Source organism: Danio rerio, chromosome 3 (genome assembly GCF_052040795.2).
Source record: "Danio rerio strain M-AB ecotype USA chromosome 3, GRCz13ab, whole genome shotgun sequence".
Classification (NCBI taxonomy): Eukaryota; Metazoa; Chordata; class Actinopteri; order Cypriniformes; family Danionidae; genus Danio; species Danio rerio.
Genome location: NC_141023.1, coordinates 31,461,845 through 31,479,559, shown reverse-complemented (window position 1 = coordinate 31,479,559; position 17,715 = coordinate 31,461,845). Strand labels below are relative to the sequence as shown.

General features: G+C 38.4%; 1 protein-coding gene across 42 annotated transcripts in view; it reads right to left on the bottom strand.

The window, feature by feature from the left end:
* Positions 1 to 17,715, bottom strand: part of kcnc3a (potassium voltage-gated channel, Shaw-related subfamily, member 3a) — a 113,871-nt gene that overhangs the window by 94,054 nt on the left and 2,102 nt on the right. For 20 of the 42 annotated variants that reach the window (XM_087242869.1, XM_087242882.1, XM_087242851.1 and 17 more), the window contains exons 1-2: positions 16,625 to 17,468; positions 8,602 to 9,284 (exon numbers count right to left, since the gene is read on the bottom strand). In XM_087242869.1, coding sequence (XP_087098995.1) covers positions 8,602 to 9,225 — 624 coding nt within the window. In that variant the 5' untranslated portion in view covers positions 9,226 to 9,284; positions 16,625 to 17,468. 42 annotated transcript variants of the gene reach the window in all.

Below are 17,715 nucleotides of genomic sequence, written 5' to 3'. Positions count from 1 at the left end.
AGATCACATTCTTTTTTCGATTAATTATGCAACTCTATTCCACACTTCACCTATAAACTATAGCTGTCAGCTAACTACACAAAAAAAAATGTCCATAACCAAGAGTTAAAGTCTCACTGGACCCTCTTGGACCTCCGGGAGCAGTGCTGAGCTGAAATACCAGGCTTTTTTCTTCCTTTTTTATACGACTGCCCCTTCTGTGAGCAACGAGAGCTCGAGGGAATGGGGGTTTCCATTTGCCCTGTGAGCAAAGCGCTAAGAAGATGCAGAGGTTGACCGAAACGAGCGGGTGTTCTGGACACCACTGTGATTATTTTGGCAGTGAACGGTCTGGCAGATAAAAAACAAAAGCTTAAAGTAGCTGGTTTCACACTACCAACTTGTTGGCTATGACACGGGGCTGGTCTTCAACACCTATTTAAAATTCAAAGTAGCAGCTCTGCACCGCATATGGTGTCATAAGTACAAGCACACCGACCAGACTTCACTGAGGGGCGGATGAGCAGCTCACCAGGATGTCGATGTAGTCTGGTTGGAGGGTGTTTAGAAAAGGCTGAAGCAAACAAAATCTCTTGAGCCAAGAGAAGATGCCTTGTAAGAACAAATATGCTGCAACTCGGACGGACTCATTCACCGGCAAGCTGGACTGCGGCCAGAGGAGAGGAGAGAGAGGGTGGAAAAAAAAGGAAAAAGCTCACTGCGACTGTAGATTCAAGCGCATCCAGTGCTCTACCTCTCATTCACCGATTTATTGGTCTCAGCGTGACCGGTTCAATAAGCTTTATTATCATATGCTTTGCTGCTGCAATGTGTGGCCAGAAGACATGTGCGACACAGATACTGCATAAAAGCCAAGAGGCTTTGGTGAAGTCAGTTTTGTGTGCACGAACAGCGCAGGAGTGAGATCTTGTCCCACATATCTCCTCATTTTCTTACTATATTTAGAGAGATGTAGTAAAAGTGGAAGAAGGGAAACAGCGGGGGAAGGTTGGAGGTGTGAGCATGGGTGCCAAAAAGAGGTCTCATCTGAAAAGAAGCTGGTTATAAATGTGCATGATCATTATAGGGAGCACTGAGGTAATTGCTGCTTTTAAACCAAAAGCCATTTTAAAAAGACCAAGCTTGCAGTAAAAAGGAAAGCATCACACTTGATGTGTTGTGTTGTGCACAGAGGGCTGCTGTGGTGGCCCTTGAGGATCCACTTCAAACGTGTTTGCAATGAATAAATCAAACTTTGCAAAAGAAGCAAGGAGTAATATTCATCGCCAAAGCACGCGAGGAGTGACACACTTTTCAAATAGTTTCAGGTCTCTGGAGTCCTGACATTTAAGGTTATATTTGGCACCACTACTCAGCATTCAGTGTTGCTAACTGTTTACAAACATATGCTGGGAGGACATCGCTATACAATGGGTATGGGAGATTTGAATGAATTTACTAATTCATTTATTCAAATAGACTACCTGACAAAAGTCTTGCCGTCAATCTCAGTTGTAAGAGCTTCAAGTTATTATTTGTTTTCTAGTTGATCATTTGGAAAAGTGGCAGAAGGTAGATTTTTCCGATGAATCATCTGCTGATCTGCATTCCAGTCATCACAAATAACGGAACCCGCATGGACCCAAGATTCTCACAGAAATCAGTCAGGTTTGGTGAAGGAAAAATCATGGTTTGGGGTTACATTGGGTATGGGGGCATGTGAGGGATCTACAGAGTGGATGACAACATCAAGGTCTCAAGACATTTGTGCTGCCCATTACATTAAATTACAAACCAAAGGAGAGTGCAAATTCTTCAGCAGGATAGTTCTCCTCATACTTCAGCCAACACATCAAAGTTCCTGTTAGCAAAGAAGGTCAAGGTGCACCAGGATTGGCCAACCCAGTCATCAGACATGAACATTATTGAACATTTTATTAAGTAAATAGTTAAAAATCAAGGCATGATTATATATTATATAGGTAAAATAAGCGTAATGTAGAGGCCTTTGCCTTTATTTCTAAAAACTAAGTGATCAACCAGAAGTCAAGATATTATTTGTTGTTCCCAAAACTTGGAAAGGCGAAAACACTTTTGTCGGTACTGTAGTTTGTTTCTAGATGAGATGCGATCTTGCTTGTGGGTCAAAAAACATTAAATTTTGTTCATACTGCAAACTAAATTTTTATGTTAAACGTATATTTAACCCCCTTTTCTTGCTTTCACTGATATTAGTGGAGAAGAAAAATACTGGCAAAGCAAAATATTTTATCTACAGTCGTAGAAACAGATAATCAAACACATGCATGTTTGCTGAACCTAAAATGGAATAGGATTCATTTTTGGAAGTAAGATCTACTATTTTTATGCTCTCACTTTGATTATAATAGACTCTTTTCACAACACTTTTATGGCGCCTTTAACGCTCATCATAATCTTAAATCCTTGAAAGTTTTTATTGTTTTGATTCTTTAAAAAATGTATGTACATTTATATGTATTCACATATGGATTACCAAATTACCACTTGTGCGAGATGTTTCTAATGCAGTGTCCATGGGCAGGATAGTAAATTTGATGTTGTTCTCTCTTCTGGCTGTTCTTATCAGTCTAGCACATTTTCTTCCCTTTTATGAACTCTTGATAACACCATTGTGGAGTTTTTATTATTATTTCAGCAAATGGGACAGCAAAAAAATATTTGTTTTTTCTATGGACTGTAAGAGTCCATAGAAACCTATAATTTTCTCCAGTTTTGCCACAATATCTTCCTCCAATGTGTACATGTTTTTATTTATTTATTAAATTATTTGTCTTGAGCATAAGAATAATCAAATTATGGTTTCCTGCATTTAATTAGAGTGGGATTTGTTATTTATATTATACATTATTTTGATTTGTCTTTCACACAAATTATGATAAAATATTTCTTCATATACTACACTCAGAATTAACTATTGGAAAGGTAAATTAAATATTAGAATTATTATGCTTTAAATTAAATTAATTTAATTTTATAATATTTTATATTATTTTAATATTACAAAATACTAAATTTTATTATTAAAAATAATACTAAATATTACATCATCAATCCTGAGCATTGAGTTAACAGTTTTGCTAAGCGTACTCCTTTATTATCAGAATAGTCTTAGGTTATAATAGACTGGTATTACAAACTCTATATTTGTCCATCCGTCCATTACGGCAATGTATTATACAGCTTTATTAGGCTAATGTTGATTAGAATAGGGAAGCACAGACCGTAAGTGCTTTAGCTTTAACAATAGCAGCGGAGAATCAGTCTCTGCAACAGTCATTGTGTCTTTCAGCACTGGACAGCTCCAGCAGTGACATCATTTAATTCACAATACTTGCTCTAGTCTCCAACAATCAAAGATGGGTGCATGCAACAACATGGCACTCAAAATTGATATCTAGGCAGGGAGCTCACTAGCATTTGAAACACAGCCATCAACAAGGACTTGATCTACTAAAGCGTTGCTCATAAAAGCAGTTATTAAGTGGCAAGTGTCATGACAAAAGCAAAGCAAATTAAACAATCATCTACTTCTAAATACATACCAGACTGTCAACCTGAAGCAAGGTGAATTGTGATGTAATTAAAGGCTTTCTGCATATATATATATTTACGCGTAGGAACAAATACACCGAGCACGGCGAAGCGGGATTATTTTGACTACGGGCTGTTGCTAAGAAACGCTGCTAGAGCTCTGTAGTTCATTTAATAGTTGTTCATCCTTATCGAATAGGATTTTGCACGTGAATGACTAGTACCCGCAGGTTGTTATTCATCCGCTCATACAACATGTACTGGACCACAAGATGTGAGATTGTGAGATGCTGCACAACACCGAAGATATTCCCGTTACATTCCTCATACTGTACATTTAGAACCTTATGTACATGTCAGGGAGGAGTATGTTTTATTTTGTGATCTCCATTAAATATTTCTGAACAAACCTGTTCTGCAATGATAGTGCATAAAGGGGTTTTTGTATCTTCACCCCAGGTGATGAACTTTCTGCTGTAGTACATCATACATAAGCACATTATACATATAAATAATAACAAGTCAAAAGAGATTTGGCTATTTTGCTAATTATATTTTACACATATTTATAACTTTTAAATACAGTGCTCAGCGTAATTGAGAACAGCCCATTCTGAAAATTAATATTTGTATCCATTTCTCAGTGAATATAAGGAATGTATTTTGGTGGATTTAAACAAAACAGATTTATTAAACAGATATATTTATTAAAATAATATTTAGTCACCAAACATTATTAGAAATAGACGGATAAAACAAATAAATTCAAGCTAAATATTGCAAAAAAAAAATACAAACTGAAAATTTTCAACTAAATTTGTAAAGAAAATTTGCTACTCTTAATTTTTTCCTCTTTTTAAAATTTATATTTAATGTTTGTCTATATTATAAATTTAGGTGTACTAGTTTTTGGACTGTTTTCATAATTTTTTTTAAATAGGCTCCAGATTTGGCTTCAGTACTGACTAAACGAATGTATAGGCACAAATTGTAAAATAACTACAAAGACATTTACAATATTGTACAACAAATTGTAAAATAACTAAGTGAAGAGTTTTGGATATTTTACAGCTGATATTATGCGCATATTTATGACTTTTATATATAGTAAAATAATATCGAATTAAAGTACATAAGAATAAAATGATAAATCTTAATCAAACAATATGTAAGAAAAAAGCACTGGAATATTATACATATTTAATATATTATTCACAACATTAAGTGTGAAATAAAATCAAATAAGATAAAATAAACAGTACAATTTTTATAGTACACGCTTAATAGAAAGTAAATAGTTTCAAAGTATTAATTTCCTAGAAATTGTTAACATTTTATTTAAAAATAAAAAGTACTTTAAGTGGAGGGAAATCACAACTCTTGTTTATTAAACTGAGTTTTTTTTCCAGATTTTCCTGTATTTATTCATATTATTTCAGAAGTTCACCCTTAGCTGATGATTGATAATAAATCATATTTACCATGCTGTCCCGGGAGAGAGCCCAGAGCTCAAAAGATCCTTGAGCCCAGGGCTCCGTCCTGTTCGAAGGGTGAGACAGGAGTTTGAGCTCGGGTGGATCTCAAGAACTCCCCTGCTATAAGTAACAAATATGAAATACTATTGGCTAAAGCTTGCCTATAGTGTCTATGTATGGGCCGGTATAAGATTCTGATGATAACCTTGGATAAAAATATCACGGTGGTTTCACGGTTTGATGGTATTGTAATAACTGCTCTAAAATATATTCTTTTTAAATGTCTGTGTAAAATAACAACATTTTTTTCCCTTTGAACACAAACTATTTTATTTTGAGAAACTTTTAAAGTATTTTGTTGCAGTAGACATGTCAGGATGAATAATTCAAATGAATAATTGACTTCTGCTGACTTCAGTAGTTTCAAAAACACAGATTTCATTGCAATTTAAAACGCCATCTTTGGTGATCTTTTCTGCTGAAGATACGGTTGTCCTAAAAAACTTTAAAATGTATAAACAAACAACAACATAAAAAAAATTATATACTGTATACCATAGGAACGGTATAGCTGAAAATTTAGTGGTTTTAAAAGTTTGACTTTTCCAAACCACGGTAAACATTGAAAACCGCTTTCATCCCATTCCTAATAGTGCCAATTTACTTTGTTCAATTCACCTATGTCGCATGTTTTTGGACTGTGGGAGGAAACCCACGTGAGCACAGTGGAGAACATGCAAACTCCACACAAAAATGTCAGCTGGCTTGGTAAGAACTTGAACCAGTCACGTTCTTGATGTCCTAACTACTGGACCGCCATGCCACCTGAAAGGGGGATTCTTCAAAACGAGGATACTGAGGTGAGAAGTTGTAGTTATTAATAGTGAGCTAGGCATTGACTGATTGGTGTATTGTGTAATGGCTAATGCTGGACCAGCCGTGATCAATCATAAGCATCGCGCTCCTCTCGAAATTAGTTAGTTACAAATTAGTTATAAATAAAATGCAAAATAAATAAAATAAAAGTGTACTCTAATAGTTTGTAGTAAAAAATATAGTGTCCACCTAATAATTGTGTCAAGACAATGATTTAGAAAGATTTATATTCACAAATATTAACATTTGTCGTTTACAAGGGCAATGTCCCATGAAAGAAGATCATCGCATCTATGAGTCCATCCCAGATAAAGAGTATTAAACCCCTAAATTAAATAACATTGTTGGCTGATGAAAGTAGTAAACCGTTAACTCATTTCTTTAATCTAGCCAATAAGGAGCCAGTGTGGTTTGCTTTAACTGTTCATATATGTATGGTCTCACTGGATCATCCGCTTTAAAGCAGGGATTTAATCAGCGAAACACGCAGCTCAATCCTGACTCCACACAGATCAACTCAGATAGTGCTTTTCATGATACGGGGCTTAACACAACAGACTTTTGAAAGTCAGCACATACTTGAAGAGACCTTCAATCTTCACAAGTGCCAAAATTAAAAACGGAATCAGTTCAATAAGCAGCCGAAGATCATTTTGCATGCATTTGCACAGCATTGCCTGCACACACACACACACACACACACACACATACACATACACAGTGCTGGTGTTGCTCTGTTATTCAGTTGCTCTGCAGCAGAAATCAGCGCGCAGTCAGCTAGTATGAGACGCCGCAGTGTTACGCTATAGCACAGCGAAAGAAAGGGACATGGAGGTTGTAAGTGATGATTAGCAATCCGGCACGAGGCCCTGCACCCATACAGCAGCCTGCTAATAAAACACTGTGCGTGTCACGGTTGATAAAAGACCTCCGCTCAATGACGACGCAGTACAGCGATGACGGCATCTCTCCCTCCCCTGGAGAGCTGGAGGTAACTTGCTGGGGAACGCATTAAGAGCAGTTCTGCAGCTCAAAACACAAAGGTAAACTGATCAGTTAAATGAAGCCCTCGGTTCATTTCAAGAAAGCAAGTGTGTATCGACTGCTCATGACTATTATCTATTGACCCAGATGTGCTGAGGGAGATTAATATCTTAAATAACCCACCTGCACTGATAAAGGAGACCAACGGTCACTGTTCACTAGCTCATGAATGACGTTTGGAAAGGCAAAGGGTAAATTACCTTTCATGCGCTCCAGCTCAAACACCTTTTAAACACACTGGGGTCAGTGAGTGACGGTGTTCCTGATGATGATTATTATTATTATGGTAGCACATTATTGACAGGAAGAAAAAGGATGATTAATTGCTTGTTTTAAGAAGTGATATCTGATTAAAGTTTAGAAATTCCTATGAGCTTTGCTTGTTAACCCAAGATAAAATAAGAAATAACATTAAGCTTCAGGTCTGGATGTGGGATGTAGCCTAGTGGTTATCAGGTGACTGGGGTGGCAGAGACATACGGGACTTCTGCTGAGTAAGCAGGAAACTGATTCAGTTAAAGCAAGACCCATGGGAATCTCTGTAGTTCCTGGGACACCGCGAAGATCCTGTGCTTCCCAAGCGGATACATAGCCAAGCACAACCTGACACCGCTAACTTGCATTTCCTCCTGGTTGAACACATGCCTTACCACCTGTAAGGGCGACCTCATTTACCTTGTAAAAGTAGAAAGTGACGAAAGAAATGACGCTTGTGAGCATGAAAACACGTTTACTGTTATACTCGGGAAAGAATATTGTAGCAAAGCAATATTTAGGATTTGCAAGATGAGGTGCATAGCTCAAAATCTCTATAGTGGGGTAAATGCTCTGATGACGTTCAGTAGATATCGTACCGTTCTGCAGTATGGACAACAGCGAAAGGTATGTACAGTTTGCGCATGCGCAATTACTGACGGTTGTGACATGCGAGATTTAAGCAGTGCACTTTCTGCGATATCGACCGCTTGACCGCACATTATTTAACTATTAACACGCCTATTTAAATGTGCCTTACATGAAACCTATTTAAATGTGCAATAAATTACTTTTGAATGGGAAAATATGTCAATAGCTTAGAGACTTAATCTGATCACTTCTCAGCAGGTATGGTCAGTTGTTTTGCGTTGGCTTGCGTTAATATTTAATCGCTGATAAATGATCAATAAGAATGACGCATTGTAAACCAAAATCTGGATCATTGAACACTAAATAACAACATCTTAAGGATAATTAAACGTTTTTCGAAATAATTGATAGTTAAAAGCAAAACCAAAGTTTTAAACAAGCGCAACAAAGTGCTTCGGAAGCGACTGCGCATGCCGAGAGCTCGAGACGCAGTGTTCACCGGCTAATAATGCGCGTGGAGAGAGTGACTGACAGCGAGACAAAATACCGCATTAATCTCAGAGAGAAACCGCACATCTACCGCAGACAACTTGTCTTTTTCTCTCCAAATGCAGTTAACAAACTTTCAGAAGTTCTTGTGACAGGTGGACAGTAGTATAGGCTAGCCTATACGAGAAAAGACAATCATAGAAGGCAAGCAGAGGGAATATAATATTATCACACTAAAGTTAACCTGACGTACACTGATACACAGTCGTTTATTAAAATAGCCTTGGCTAAAAAGATGCCGACAGACTCACTCACTCACCCTGGCGTATTTCGAGGAGTAGGGGTCCTCAAACAGCGCCCAGACCCAGGGTTGCCAGGTACTCCACCGGCTGGGGTTTCGCCCATCCTCCTGTAGACACAACCTCTTCAAGTCACCGTCCGCTCCTCCAGTTAGCGCCGGGTCGTCCTCTGGTGGGTCCGGCTCGGGCGTCTCGAAGCTGTCCAGCGCTTCCTCGGCGTCCCGATGCTGTCGGTAGTTCATCCAGCAGCAAGCCTCCACGTCCGTCTCGTCGATACCCCAGAAGGCGAGCTCCTCCTCAAACAGAGGACCGCAGACATCACTGGGACAATGCAACTTCCCTGTGCGGTAATAGTTGAGGATGAACGCAAAGGTGTTGGGGTGACGGTCAAAGAAAAACTCGTCGGATTTGGGGTCATAGTCAAAGTTACTGAACGCATCTGGCTCCGTCAGCCAGGACAAGCGGGTCCCGGGCAGCGTCTTCAGTGTGCTGCGGTACGTCTCGTGCCGAATCCCCCCGCAGTTTATCACTATTTTCTCGCTGTCTGACGGACAAGTCATGTCTGCGCTGTAACATGCTTTGTTGGACGACTTGTTCCCACCCTTGCGCCCTTTGAAAGAGGAGACACACACCGAACTGAGCATAGAGGAGCAGGGGGAGGGAGAGGAGGAGAGAGAACCGAGCGGGGAGGGGGAGGAGGAGCCTGCGGAGGGAGAACACAGGAGAACAGAAAATTAAAGATGCTCGTTGTTACAAACATCATCAAACTGCTCAAAGTAACTTGCTTTTAACTCAACACATCATTAGTTCTCGCATATGGAGCTAAAACTTTGGTCATATCTTTTCTTTCAATAGGTATGTGGGATTTAAAGGGATAGTTCACCTAAAACTGAAAATTCTGCCATCATTTATATACTTATCACCAAAGTATTTTCTTCTTTTGTTTAACACAAAAAGTTATATTAAAAAATGCTGTAACTATTGACTTTCCTACTATAAAAGTAAATTTGATAACAATGGGGAAAAAAATCTAACCTTCAACCGAGTAAAGAAATTCATAATTGTTGGAATCAATTAAGGGTAGGGCTGGACAATATGGCAAAAATGCAATCGCAATAATTATTTTCATATTGAACAATAATGATATATATTTCATTATCATTTGTTAATGCTTCCAGATTTAAAAAGAGTACCAATGATGAACGAAGCCACGAAAATTAAAGGGGCCATTAAATTAAATAACATAAATTTCTGGTGGCCGAAAAATTGGTCCATCTCTAATATCAACACTTTTTTTCAATTCCCATTGTAGCACATATCTGCTGTGTGATTGGCTCTTAGATCATTGCAGACTAAAAAAAAAAGTACAGTGCTCATCATTGTCATTGATATAAATCGTATCGCGATTTGATTTAATATCGTTTATTGGCCCATCCCTACGTTGTAAAATCCAAAAAGTTAAGGTAACACAAACTATTTGAGGAAACCGATTGCAACAAACTATTAAAGTTCAAAAACTAATCCCAATGAGTACTGTCAACTTAATCCATTTGAGTAAATGAATCAATTTGAGCACAGTAAAACCCAATAAAGGCGAGGTAGAGGCGCAGTAGGTAGTGCTGTCGCCTCACAGCAAGAAGGTCGCTGGTTCGAACCTCAGCTCAGTTGGCGTTTCTGTGTGGAGTTTGCATGTTCTCCCTGCCTTCGAGTGGGTTTTCTCCGGGTGCTCCGGTTTCCCCCACAGTCCAAAGACATGCGGTACAGGTGAATTGGGTAGGCTAAATTGTCCGTAGTGTATGAGTGTGTGTGTGAATGTGTGTGTGGATGTTTCCCCGAGATGGGTTGCAGCTGGAAGGGCATCTGCTGCGTAAAAACTTGCTGGATAAGTTGGCGGTTCATTCTGCTGTGGCGACCCCGGATTAATAAAGGGACTAAGTCGACAAGAAAATGAAAAAACCCAATAAACGAAGAGAACTCAAACCAACTGAGTACTGTAAAACTCAATAAGTAAAGGTAACTCAAACTGTTTGAGGAAACAGATTGCTACAAACCTTTTGAGTAAAAAAACTAATCTATACGAGTACTGTGAACTTACTCCATTTAAGTTGAAGTAATGAAGCATTTAATTAACTCATTACCTTCAACACTGAATTCAAAACTCTTTTTAAATGAGTAGAATTAACTTTTAGTAAATTTTGAGTTAACTCCACTCATTTCATTTGATAAAGTTGACTGCTGGGTGTTACAGTGTACTTTAGAGGTAAATTGAGAGTTAATTTTCAAGTTATAGACTTGTGTTATTAACTTTTTTTTTCTCTGAGAAAAGTAATTAGTTCAAAATTCTGTTAGAATGTATATTGTATTTAAAAATTCCAGTGTGTATTAATGAAATTAATCTGCAAAAAAAGTTTTGGAGAATAAGTATGAATTAGAGGGTTATCACAACAAACCACACAGATGTTAAGTCCAACCCTAAGCAAACACCCAAACAAGCTAATCAAGGTCATATTAGGTATACTTGAAACTTCCAAGAAGTTGTTGTGAGGCAAGTTGGAGCAAGATTATGCAGATAGTAGCCCTCCGGGACCAATTCTGGTATAAATAATATTATTATTAGTACCTAAAAAAGTAAAAGAAAAAAAAAAGAGTACATCTTGCTACATATTAGTGCCTTACATAATAGTACCCATAGCGTATAAAAAGTATAAGTGTACCTCTTGAAATACTTCAGTAACAAAATATGCACCTTTGATACCAATATAGACAATTTAGGTACAAATGTGTATCACCCCATTAACAGCTCTTGTACTTTAATTTCTTACACTGGGTGAATCACAGAATAGTATTGTCTTTCTAAAAAAAAAAATATATATATATATATATAGAGAGATGGCTTTTATATTTTAGGATGGGGGTCTGTCTTACAGGGGAGATCATATTTGTGGCATATAAAAGACTTGGAAAAGGAAGACACCATAGACACCGTGTCATTTTAGCAGCACAAAATCAGATCAAACGCTGATGCAGGCGTATGAGATGAGCATTTCAATGAAGGACTGAGCTCAATATATACGTTGAAGAGTTACATAATAAACAGGAAAGAGACCCCTCCTCCACTGCAATGCCCACCCATGTCTCCTTCTCTGTCTTTTACCATCACTCAGCCCTCATGCTCCTCAATTCACTAAAACACTCTGCTCAATTACAGCGAAGGGAGATGAAAATGACTGAATGTTTCACAGGCTCCCCCCCTCCTCACACCATGCTCTCGAAGTATCCAATAGAAAGAGGGAGAGGAGGAGAACGAGAGCGAGAGGAAGGGTGGGAAGAAAAGGGAGAAAAGCTAAAAGCAGAACGATTATTTGCTGAGCTACACAAAACAGGGAGAAAAGACTGCAGAGTATTAACTCTTACACTGTCTCTCCCTTTCTGGGCAGTGCTAATGTTATGCAGACTGCTCAGTACAGTCTGTGTAGAGTATTAACCTTTGTTTCAGATGTAAAATTTGCATTGTCTGCATGTGCAGTCTTCAAAATCACAATATATAGATTCAGATAACCTCTCGTGCACATACAATCACACCATGCAGGTGCTTTAAACCTGGACTTACTATTTTTTCTACTTCACAGCTCTAGTGACACAATTGAGCTCCCTTTTACCAATCAAAATGGCCCATTTCGGAAATATGGAGCAGGGAAGCTATTATCCTTCTCTCTTGGGGTCCGTATACACTGTAAAAAAAGTGGAAACGTGCCACCCGTTCCTGCTTTAACCTTTAAAAATGATTTCTGATAGTGTAACCTAGTCATATCGATTCAGTTTTTCAGTGGCTTTTTTTTAAAGTTACTACATGAAGCAATATTTTTTTATATTGCCTAGCAAAACATTTTTACCAGTGTACAAGGATTAGATTTCACCGACAAATGTCCTCCTCCCATGTTTTGCTGTGCTGTCTCTTCCTGCTTTCACAATGTCTTTCCTTTATCAGCTCCTCTTGTTTGGCTGTGCTGCATGGCTGCTCCATACATATCCGTCAAACTGTCTTTCCGCATTAGTTATCCATTCTACTTAGCTCACTCTTTCTCTTGCTTTCCCTTACATCCCACTGTAATTAACTGAGAAACCAACAAAGAACGAAGACTGAATCAGACAAAGCAAGCTAAATGAATTCACCTTCATTCTCTGAATGAAGACAGTCAAGCTGGCCTCTCATTTCAGCACCACGGACAGCGCATGGCTTTCAGCATATGCACTGGATGTACAGTTGAAATAGCAGGCAACTACAGAGGCTTAAACCAACTAATTAACTAGAAAGACCTGTCGTATGATTAATATTAATATAAAGTAACATTAAAAGAAAAAATCTAGATGTTTTGTCTCTCTCTGGCCAAAACAGCATCACTGGCTACCCGAAAAGTGTTTTTGTAAAGTGTTTCAATATGCCAAACTTGCTGTGGCTGAAGTAAATAACTATGAGGAACACAAAAAGGACTAAATAAATAAAACGATGAATAGGAAATACGGAAACTGAGTGGAAACTAGAGAGGGAATAGTGCTGAGAAAGCACCAAAAAAGCTCTCACTAAAAAGGGAAATCATTGTTAAGTGTGTGTGCCTGCATAGGGGGGGAAGTACATTAATGTGTGTATGTCCGTTGGGATGGGGGTTGGTTGTAAGGACAGATACGCCTATAAAAGATAACAGCACTATGCCGACAGAGCGAGAAGAGAACAGGTTACAGCCACAGAGAGGAAAGTGAGGGAATGACTGCAGTAAAGGTAAATGAAGCTCCATTCATAAATTATTCAGTTTATAGAAACATTGTCAAAGAGAAGTGATATATACATGCGCTAATATAGGAGAAGGGAACTGTTTCTGCTGCTATGCTTCAGTATGTGCTGTAGTGCTTCTGCATTGTACCTGCGCTCTAACTCCCTTTCCCTCTCTGTCTGGTGCAGTGAAGCTTCTTTGGATTTTTCTACTTGCTATCCCACTGCAGTTGAAGCTCAGCGGTGCTCAAAGGCCACCTAGAGGACTCACTGAGAAACTGCACAACACAAAATACTGCAGTACCCCCTCCTCTATAAGCTTTCTCCCCGACTGAGGTAAGGATGCCTTATGCAAACCATCTGTCAATGCATTGCATGCAGGTTTGTGTCCCATTTCAGCCTGTACATTGGTTTAATGGACTGAAATCACTTAACGAATAGCTGATTTATATGAACTGACCAGGTATTATCGCAACCTCTTGCGGCGCTGCTGGAGCGCAGTGATTGTAAAGCTTTTCGCAATCCTTCTCTCGCTCTCTCTCTCACTTATTTGTGTGCACTAAGCTACTCTCAGTTGAGTTGCTCATATTGATGTCTCTTGTGGAATAGCGCTAAAAGAAAATAAATTAGAAAGGAGGCTTACGCACACAAACACGCTTGCAAAAAGGGCCATGTCAAAGCACTAATTAGCTCTAAACAACATTATGCTCTGCAGAGACAAAGTTACACAGCATTTGCACATATGAAATATCCCTTAAAGGTAATCAGTAATGCTTTGACCTGTGCTTTGAAACTAATCACAGCTCTGGTTGCGGAGAAGTCCTTTTGAAAGGTCCCACTCTTTATTTTCAGTCACGAAAGCGAGGAGAGATATAGAAAAGGGCTTAGAGGACTCATCTTACAGTGACAGCATTAAGACGTGCATGACTATATTCCCATATCTAGCACTAACAGTGTTCTTAAGATAGTTATAACCCCACTCCCTCCGCCTCCCCACCTCAGCCTCAGCTCTCGTTAAAACCTAATTAATAAAAGTGCCCTCTCCGGTTAATTACCATCCCTTTATAGTCCCCCATTAAGTACTCAGGGAATGAAGCCGGAGAGAGATGGGATATAATTGTGTTAAGCCAAATCACACATGAACTTGATGGAAACTATTCTTGGCGGTGGGAAAGAATGGAGCAGGGTGATGAAAAAACGAGACGGAGGACAGAGAAGGTCATCTCAGGTGATTGGTGAGGGTCATGCTGCCTGGAAAAAGGGGTGTATTTGTGATGATGCAGAATCATGGAAGGGAATCAGCAGGAGGGAGAGTGAATGGTTTGAAATAAGGAGCTGCCAATGGGATGTGAGTGGGTGAAGGAGGGAGAAAGAAAGGGAGGGCCCAGAGGCTGAGAGAAACAAACAGAAAAAGTTGAACTGCTGAAACTGATGAGAAAGTTTACAGGAGGGAAACAAGACTGAAACAAAATATTTAAGAGAGAATTAATACTGAAAACATTGCGTTTAGAATTTAAAAACTTACAAATGGAGTCACAATGGGTTCCATATCAAACAGCGCTAATATTTAAACATATTAAAATGTACATTTTAGAACCTAAAATAGCTTTTAAAAATAATTTACTACGTCACGCTCTAAACTTTGGTGAACAGAATCCTGGGTCATTTGATCCTGGATATTTAATTTCATGTTTGAGGTCTAAGCGTCAACTCAAAATTTCATTTGTTTGCATAATTGCTCTAGAATTTTGCATCTTTGCATTAAATATGACAGAGCTTATAGCAATGATTTTTCTTAGACTATTAAATTAGGAATGGAACATTCTCTTCATTCAGATTTTCAATCAGAATGCATTTTGTTCTGGTGACTGTTGTTAGGTGCTAACATTCCAGTCATAATATTCTAACACCACTTTGTTTCAAGCTGATTGCACATTTGTCATCATAATGCAGGGGTCAGCAGTTAAAATGGCATTACAAGTGCGATGTTTAACCCTGTGTTAAAAGTACGGCCAAGGACTAAGAACAGGGGCTATGCGCACTCTGAAAAGCTCTAAAGTGTACTTATCAGCAATTAAAATGGCACATACAAGTACCATTTGAAAAAATATTGAAAAGATTTTTAATGTTTTTATAAGTTTTTTCTTGATTGCTTCAGAATTTGACATGAAACTGTAAAAAGGTTAACCTTCCACTAAATTAATGGTCTTAAACTCAATTGCTGAAGAGCCACAGCATATTTTAGCTTTAACCACCTCAAACTCACACGTGATTAATAGTCCCTAGTAGTCTTTTGAATACCTTGGTTAGTTGGATCAGCTGTGTTTAATTAGGGTTGAAGCAAAATTGTCCCGGAATCGAGTTTGAGACCTATGCACTTAATTTGAATAAGAAATGATATGGGGAATAGGGAGGATGAAGATCCATCCACAGTCAAAGCTAATTTTGACAGAGTTTGTTTGTATTTGCCACAGAAATCCTAGCTATGTTTCACCCACTATTGGTAGGGGGTGATGCCACAAAGAAACTAAAAAAACTAAATAATAAAAACTGCTTACGTAGTAAGAACACCGAGTTCCCTAACATAGTTATCCTCAAATAAACAAGAAGCAGGTAGGTATCTGCTTTAAAATAAAATAGTGAGTAGACAGGTATGAAAATAATGTTGTTTAAGCTAGCATACTGAAAACACATCTACATACATATTCCATCACCTATGTGGGGTGAAAAAAAATCAGACACCAATCGTTGTGACGTCAATATATTTTTGTTGCAGGGACAACCAAACAATAAAGTAACAAACATGTAATATACGTTTAAAATAATAAGGGGAAAGTAGTCAGTGTGCGAATTACTGAGTCTACTGTTCTGTCGCTTTTTGTACTTTTACACCTTAAGCAGTTATAATCTGCGAGATAACAAACATCAATAAGACGGTAGCTACATAGCTATTCACGAACGTCTTTTGGCACATTTTAATTTGTACTGAAATACTTCATTTATTACTTTTTATTGTGGTAATTAAGGCGGTAAAACAGAGCCCATCAAATTCCTTCCGTAATTCGCACACTAATTTAAGAGGCATAAACAAAGTAGACCTGGCTACTACTTGTTGAATTTGTTGGCTGGCGGAGACAGAGGGTAGTCAGGCCTGCTTTGCATCAGTGCACCGGGTACACAGAAATAAAAACTAAAGAAGTGCTATTTTGTCACTTGTGCACAAGATCACGACACAACACAGCACAAACACCTACAACATCACATAGGCTACTTACTCGCTTTGGGTCTGGCTCTGTTCGCGTGCGTGCAGTGTGCGTGTTGCTGAACACACACACAAGAACGCACACAAACGCTACGAGGAATTTATTATTTTCTGATTGAGCTGAGGGATCCTCGCGGCGTGGTGTCCGAATGACTGTGCAGTATAATTAAACATATGATTCCGTTTTCCTCAAAATGGCTACAGTTATAAATAATGTAAAATAGTCTTGCTACAACACCTGTCGGTTCAAAACGTGCTATAGTGCGTGTTATCTTTAGTTATATGAAATTCTAGTCTGTAATAAATATATAAATATAGCCTATATTGTACCTCTGCTATCCCTTTTTCCTTAAATAAATCATTACCAGTATATACATGAGTGTTACATTGCTATTATTCTATTGAATGTGCCTAATAAAAATACATTTCTGTCATGTCAAGCAATTGTTTTAAATTCCCTAATCCAAACAGATTATCCAAGCAAGCGAAACGAGCAGCGGGGAAACACCTCTCTCTTTCTCTATTTCTTTAATCTTCATGCAGTCACTCCATTAACAGTCTATCCCTTTCTTCTCAGTTTTAGCATCCTTTCCTCCGTATCTTCACCTGTTCCCGTTGTCCAGGGTTAAAAAGACCGTAAGCAGGTCTTTAGTTGCAGACTGAGAGGTCGGTTTGAAATTATTTATGTCGAACAAGCAGCATGCCGGGCACGACTACAAATGTTATTCCTTAAGCTGCCTCTCATTTCTTCGGTTCGTTTCCCCCCTCACCTCTTTCTCTGTCGATGTTTTTGTTTTGTAAATTTGTATTTCCTCACAATTTAGTCCTAATCTAATGGTGACATGGGATCCCTCTGTGTTGTTCCCTCCCTTCAGCTCTTTAAAGGGAAAGGTGGCAGCTGGTGCCCCCTCCCCAAACCCCACCCTGTGCCATTTAACCATATACAAGCCAAGGAACCTGTCGCTATTTTCAGCATTTCGTCCAGGGACACGTTTTTACACTATTATTCTCTTAATTTGTATAAAATTCCTGATAAAAACAACAAATATTACTAAACCAATGACAGCAAAACGATAAAAAGAGAAAACCATACTGACGAACATT